Source organism: Phytophthora parasitica (genome assembly GCF_000247585.1).
Source record: "Phytophthora parasitica INRA-310 unplaced genomic scaffold supercont2.3, whole genome shotgun sequence".
Lineage (NCBI taxonomy): Eukaryota > Oomycota > Peronosporomycetes > Peronosporales > Peronosporaceae > Phytophthora > Phytophthora nicotianae.
The window spans coordinates 87,914-94,709 of NW_008648989.1; the positions used below are offsets into that span (position 1 = coordinate 87,914).

General features: G+C 48.0%; 4 protein-coding genes across 4 annotated transcripts in view; all 4 read right to left on the reverse strand.

Annotated features, from left to right (window-relative positions):
• Positions 1-597, reverse strand: part of PPTG_01225 (hypothetical protein) — a gene marked incomplete at both ends in the record, with an annotated part of 3,383 nt that extends 2,786 nt beyond the window's left edge. The window contains one exon of the mRNA XM_008894460.1: positions 47-597. Coding sequence (XP_008892708.1) covers positions 47-597 — 551 coding nt within the window. The remainder of the gene's footprint in view (positions 1-46) is intronic.
• Positions 598-1,407: 810 nt separating this feature from the next.
• Positions 1,408-3,477, reverse strand: PPTG_01226 (hypothetical protein; the record flags this gene model as incomplete). Its single annotated transcript, XM_008894461.1, has 1 exon — positions 1,408-3,477. One exon carries the CDS (start codon positions 3,475-3,477, stop codon positions 1,408-1,410), a length of 2,070 nt encoding a protein of 689 aa, XP_008892709.1.
• A 129-nt stretch (positions 3,478-3,606) lies between these two features.
• Positions 3,607-5,653, reverse strand: PPTG_01227 (hypothetical protein; the record flags this gene model as incomplete). Its single annotated transcript, XM_008894462.1, has 1 exon — positions 3,607-5,653. A coding segment is annotated over one exon (2,005 nt), but the record flags the coding sequence as incomplete, so codon positions are not given.
• A 61-nt stretch (positions 5,654-5,714) lies between these two features.
• The window catches only part of PPTG_01228 (hypothetical protein), a gene marked incomplete at its 5' end in the record, with an annotated part of 1,958 nt that continues 876 nt past the window's right edge, over positions 5,715-6,796 (reverse strand). Inside the window, one exon of the mRNA XM_008894463.1 lies at positions 5,715-6,741. Coding sequence (XP_008892711.1) covers positions 5,799-6,741 — 943 coding nt within the window. The 3' untranslated portion in view covers positions 5,715-5,798. The remainder of the gene's footprint in view (positions 6,742-6,796) is intronic.

Consider the following 6,796-nt stretch of genomic DNA (forward strand, 5'->3'; position numbering starts at 1 on the left):
GAAGTATCTCCCCCAATCCCAAAGCATATTGACAGCAAACACCAACTTCGACAGTTTCGGCTTGACATGCTCGCCAAACACCTTAAAGAAGGGGTCAGCAAACGGAGCCACCACCCAATTGAACTCTCGGATGTTCGTGCATGTAGCGTTAAACTTCGTCCAGTCGTCCAAATTCAGCATCCACATGTCTTGACAAGTCATGCGGTCCATCTCACACAGCGACTGCTTGTATCCATCCAAGTATTCCACGTTTGGACAGTACTTTACGACATGGTTAATAAATTCTCTGCTCGACTGGAATCTATCCTCCTCATTGATCGTCGGGACCTTCAACTGTCTCAGCCCCGTGCGATGACCCGTTGGTCTCCAATTCTCAAGTCCCTTATACACCGCACTCAAAAGTTCATCAACCTCTGCACCTGGATGCATACTGTGGTGCTCTTTGCCCGGCAGTACCAGTGCTTCCAGCTCTCTACAGTACTTCGTCGCAGCCTCCACCACCTTCTGCGTATGGGGACTGCTTAGTGGCATCTCAGACAAGTCGAGGCGCCGTAAACCGGGCATGGGAGCGATAAGCGCGTCCCATTCGAGCTCCATCGTGTCCAATTGGACGGGTAGGTCGTGCCCTCGGCAGAAATATTTCTCAAACATGTGCCCCTCTTCCAGTGAAAATTTTACATTCCCCATTGCAATTGTCAACTCCGTGACTTGTTGCCCTTGTGACAAGACGTGTCGTCTCATTTCCAGCAACTGTTGCCTACCCGTAGTCTCAAATTCGAGCGTCAGCGTTGATCGTTGGAATTGAAAAACTAGTTCACGGACTGCACAATTCCATGCCTTGGAAATCAAGGATAGATCTTGGAGGCCGCAGGAGGCGAATGCGAGGTTGGAACTATCCGAGAAAATCTCGTTCGTGTAGTAATCCGCGCCAAAGGCCAGATACTTGAGAACAGCGGCAGTGGAAGAGTTGGATGGTCTCCGTCGTAAGATGATGGTAAGTACAACTTTCGAATATTGCGAATATTTTCTTCCACAACTTTGCTACATTTCATTGTACATGTACAGTACAACAAAATGGTCCTGGTTTGGTCCAGTATCGATTATGCCGATGCTGTGCTAGTGGATGCTAGTAAGTACCATACTCGGAACTATCAGTTGAAATCTGCAATTTCGATTAAGAACACCACCTCTGCATCAGCGCTTCGACGTCGAATACAAAAGAGAACGCGGTAACAATCCACCACAGCACGAACGACACAAATATTGCCAGGCAATGCTTTTTCTCCACCCTTGAGATCAGCAAAGTGCCGTGGTTGCCACGTTAGCACGCAGCTTGAAGGAGCTGACAGTGAGAACTATCACTTATCAAGCCATCTGATTCTACCAAGTGTTTCTTGTTTTGATACTCTATTCCCACAGTTCGTCTGCGTTCCCATCGTAGTACCCATCGTCTTCATCAGAAAGGTCACCATTGTAGTAGTCATCAAAGTCTCCGTAGCCACCATATCCGTAATCGTCGAAATAGTCCGCTGGCAACTCATAGTCGATAGGGAGCGAGTCTGGATCAAGCAATTCAGGGTGTCGTAACTCCACAGGCAGTCTGTTCCGACCGTGATCAAAGCTGTAGGACCCACCACCACGATTCACGAAAGTAATGTTGCGGTCGCTCTCTTCGTCACCCCAACCGCACCAGATACTCGGTTCAGCACTCGAAGTGTACAGACCCAGCTCGATGATACTTCCAAACGTACTGCCTCGGCGTCCAGACGTCGTAATGCGAAGACGTAGATTCGGGTGCAACTTTTTCACGTTTTCCACAACGCGTTCCAGATCACGAAGGTAGTGTTGGCTCCAATCAGGCTCAACAATGTTAAAGTGGGAGTTCATCAGACGTAAAATAAACTTGCGGCTACCCCACCCAAGCTCCTCCGGACTTCTCGCTTCTAGCTGCTTTAACAGCTCCGGAATCGCGTTGTAGAACGCTTGTTTACAGTCACTGGGGTACCCACCGAGGCAGATTTGGAACGTTCGCAGACCCAAGAACTCGTCTGATAGTCCGTTTAGAAACTCGAACACGCCATTGCCTGTGCAGTTGATCGTACGTAGCTCCATCCTTGTCAAGTACTTCAGCTTTGCAAGAGCTTGAAGTCCTTGATCCGTAAACGTTCGGATGGGTCTGAGATAGCTATTGTGTCCCTCAGCAACCTCCCAGATCGAAAACTTCCTTAACAAGGGACAGTACTTCACCAACGTCTCGCAAAATTTGTCATCATAAATGTCAATATTGAGCACCTCATCTTCCGGGAAATCAGCAATGTCCTCGTCCTCATACGGATTATCATACTCCAAATCGTCATCATCAACAGGATGATACAGCTCGATCTCCAAGTCATCCAACGCCGGACAACCTTTCAGTGCACTGCTCACATCTGTCGCTTTCAAGCCATACCCTGGTCGTTCTGAGAAGCTGTGCCAGTCCGTGTGACTTCGAGGTGGTAGTCCAGCTGCCTCATCCACCGAATCAAAGTACTCTTCCCACTCCCACAACATATTCACAGCAAAAGTGAGCTTTTTCAAGTTCGGTTTAACATGCTCTCCGAACACTTTAAAGAAAGGGTCAGCAAAAGGTGCAACCACCCAATGGAACTCCCGCAACTGCGTGCACTTGGCATTAAATTCCTCCCACTGGTCCACAATGATCGGCCAGTCATCACGACAAGTCAACTTTTCCAGTTCATTCAGCGTCTTCTTGTAACCATCCAGATATTCCACTCTGGGACAAAACTTCACCACGTTGTCAAAAAGTTGTTTGCACGACTGGAACCGTTTTCTTTCATCAAATATCGGGACAGTCAATTGCCTCAAGCCTCTGTGAGTTCCACTGGAGTACCAGACCTCCAATGCAGCATACAGAGCCCCAAAAATCGAGTCAAAATCAACTCGACCTTGCAACATTTCGTCCACTGTGGCCAACGCCACCGACTCGACATTTTTGCAGTATTTTGCTGCGCTGTTGAGGATCAACTCCACTTGTCCACTAAACAATTGGACACCGGACAGATCCAGTCTCCGTAGTGCTGGAACGCGTGAAAATATCACGTCCCAGTCGATCTGGAAATCTTTGTTATTCCAAGTTGACAAGATTCCAGTTCGGAGTAGGTGGACCCCTCCCCCGCGTGGAGGTGCTTCCCCAATTTGGATATTCAGATCAAGAATTTTGGGACCTCGTTCCGAAATTTGGCGACGCATATCCAAGATTTCAGAACGGGAACCTGTAGCGAAGTTAAGACTGAGGGAGGAGCATTGAGAGCGAGATGCAACCTCGTTGATGAATCTATACCAGGACTTACAGACCAGCGCGAGCGGCTTGAGGCCGTCTACGGGAAGTTTGCGCTTCGCCGGGATCGAGTCTTCGCTGTCGTCATGCACAGCGAACGCCACGATGGACGAGAAGAGTGCTGGGGGAATACACTCCATCGGTCTCGTTTTGCACTTCACCTTACAAAGCTCATGATTAATTTGTGAACTTAAACGGGAGATGAAAAACAAGTGGCACAAAAAATACAACAGACACAAAACATAAAGCGAAGAAAAACAATAAAAAAAAATTACTCGCAACTTACGACTCGAAGTCGTCGTTGCTGTCACCTACATCTCAAAGTCGCTATCGTCCTCAAGGTACTCGGAGTCAATGTCGCTCTCGCCTTCTCCATCGTAAAAGTCACCGTCAAGGTATTCGTCGTCGTAACCATAAAAGTCGCTCGCATTTTCGTCAAAGCTTCTGTCGTCTGGCGGTAACAAGTCTTCGCGCTCCACTATCGTTACGCCCTCATTCTCCCCCTCTTGTTCCCAGTCTTCCCAGCCGCAGTAAATTGAAGGCTCCATGTGAACAGTGTACAGTCCAAATTCGGCTATTCTCGAGAAACTTTTCCCGCTGCGGTCCATTGTAACAACATGTTGACGCAGGGATGGATGGGCATCTTTCACGCGGCTCATAAGCTCCTCCAATTCACTCAGGTACGTCTTGCTCCAGATGGGATCAACCGAGTTGCGAGAGTTATAGCTCCAATTCTCAATACGTAACGCAAATTTCTGCTGAGCGCACGGCAGATCCGAGGTATCTGCGAGCTGAGACAGCAACTCCTTAACCAACTCGTAAAATTCTAACATCGAGTCCTCCGGGCATCCCCCAACCGAAATTTCAAAACTTCGATTACCAGTAAACTCACTCGATTGGGCATTCAGAAAGTCGAGAATGCCTATACCCGTACAGTTGACGCTGCGAAGTTGGAGAAATCGCAGATATTTAAGCTGAGTAAGCGCCATCAGTCCTCGATCCGTGAAGGTCGAAATTGGTTTCAGTTCTTTTCGATTGAAATATTCGCCCACCTCCTGAATCACAAACTGAGTGAGGAATGGACACTGGGAGGCCAAAGTTTCGCAAAAATGGTCATCGAATATGTCTTGATTGACCATTTCCACTACCGGGAATTCATTGACATCGCCCATATCCGGAGGAATATACATTCCTCGACCAACGGCATGGTACAGTTTGACAACCAACTCATCCAGCATGGGACATCCTTTGAGGGCAGCAGCAGGGTCAGTAGCATGGAGTCCGTAGCCTTGACGGTCGCAATAGTTATCGTCTTCCCATTCTTCATCTGGGGGCATATCTGCAGCTTTACTGCAGCCATGAAAGTAGAGTCGCCAACTCCATCGCATGTTCACTCCAAAAGTTAATTTTTTCATCTGCGGCTTAACGTGCTCGCCGAAAACGCGAAAGAATGGGTCGCCAAACGGAGCAACCACCCAGTCAAATTCGCGCAACTTTGTGCACGTCACATTGAGTTTTTCCCAGTCTTCTAACGTCAGCAGCCACGCATCATTGCATGTCAGGCCATCTGTCTTCGATAAAGACGCCTTGTAGCCGTCCAGATACTCCACATTTGGACAATTCTTCACCACCTTATCAAAAAACTCTCTACTAGTCTTAAATTTCTCCCTGTAGGTTCTAAGGGGAACCTTTAAGTGCCTCAGTCCTCCATTATTTCCATGCACTCTCCATCTCTTCATCGCCGTGTACAGCTTCTTCAGAACCGCTTGAATGCTTTCGTCGCCTCCTCCAAACTGTTGGGCTGGAAGTACCAAAGTCTCCAAATTGAAACAGTGAATAGCAGCAGCATCCAGTGCACCAATAACATGGCGACTATTGATATACATTGCCTCAAGGTTCAATGTCTTGAGTGTTGGCAAGTTGGCGAAGATTCTGGGCCAGTCGATGTCGACGTTCTCCACAGTATCCCACAAGCCAAATGGCATGTTAAAATAGTGAGACCAGCGGTCAATTGTGCCCATTGACACGATTAATTCCGCGATCTGTGACCCTCTGTCAGTCGCATTTTGGTACATGTGTTGCAGTTCCACTGGTGTCCAGTATGGCTTGAATCGAAGGATTAACGTCGTATCCTGATACTGGTGGACTATTTCGCCCATTAGAGCAGCCCACGCCTTGGACACCAGCTTCAGACTCTTGAGTACCGATGTGACCCGCCTGTTGCGCCACTCTGGGGGTTCGTAATTCGCATATCCGGGCACGGCAAACGCGATAATGTTCTGTACAATCGGAAACGGAAGATGCACCAGCTCCATTTGCAATTTGCAAAGTGAGTTTGGTGCACATAATGTTTGTCTTTATATGGCTCAGATTTTGTGTTTTTCACAAAAAAATGAGTTCATTTTTTTTTTAAACAGTACAATCACGAGTTACACTACATAGATGTTCATCTTACAATTCACTACAGCACCAAATCAACATCGGATATGTCGTCATCACTATCTTCATCGAACTCGCTGTCGCTGGCATCGACATTTTCGCGAACTGGTGTGTCTGTATCGTCATCAGGATAAATTCTACCACCACGGTTCACGAACACGACGTCGCGATTACTTTCCTCGTCGTCCCAGCCAAACCAGTAACTCGGCTCAGCGTGTGCGGCATACAAGCCCAGTTCGAGAATACTCTTGAAACTCTTCCGATTGTACGCATGCATAGTAACGCGTATGTGAAGAGACAGGTGTGCTTCCTTGACGCGAGCCACTAGCTTCTTGAGGCTATCAAGGTAAGTCGCACTCCATTCTTTCTCTACTGGGTTGGTGATCGCGTTCTTCAAACGTAACACAATCCTCTGCTGCGAAAAGTGCAGCTCATTTGCAGGTGTGGACGCGATTCGAGTAAGTAAACTCATGACTGCATCATAGAAGTCCATGTCGGTTCGCTCGAACTCCGGCATAATGGATTTCCCACCCACACAAATCTGAAACGTGCGTTGTCCAGAAAATTCATCGGAAAATCCATTTAAAAAATCAAAAAGACCATTGCCCGTGCAGTTAATTGGCCGCAATTCCATGAAATCCAGATATTTCAGCTGTGACAATGCTACTAGCCCACGGTCCGTAAATGAGTGAATGTGTGCGAGCTCCAGTCCTTCGACAACCTCCCACAACGCGATGCGATTAATGAGTGGGCAGTTGGCAACCAGTGTCTCCCAAAAGTGATCGTTAAAACTGCTCTTCTCAATAACTTCTTCGTCAGGAAAGTATTCCGGGTCTCGAACGCTTGGTTCGTCTTCGTCGTCGTCGTCAAGAGGGTGATAGAGAGCGATTTCCAGCTCCTCCAAGCCAGGGCAACCCAAGAGAGCCGTGCTGGGATCTCTCGCATACCATCCATAGCCCTCCCGGCTAACATGGACAATATTAGTCCTAGCCATTGTACCAGCTTCCTTATCCAGCTCGT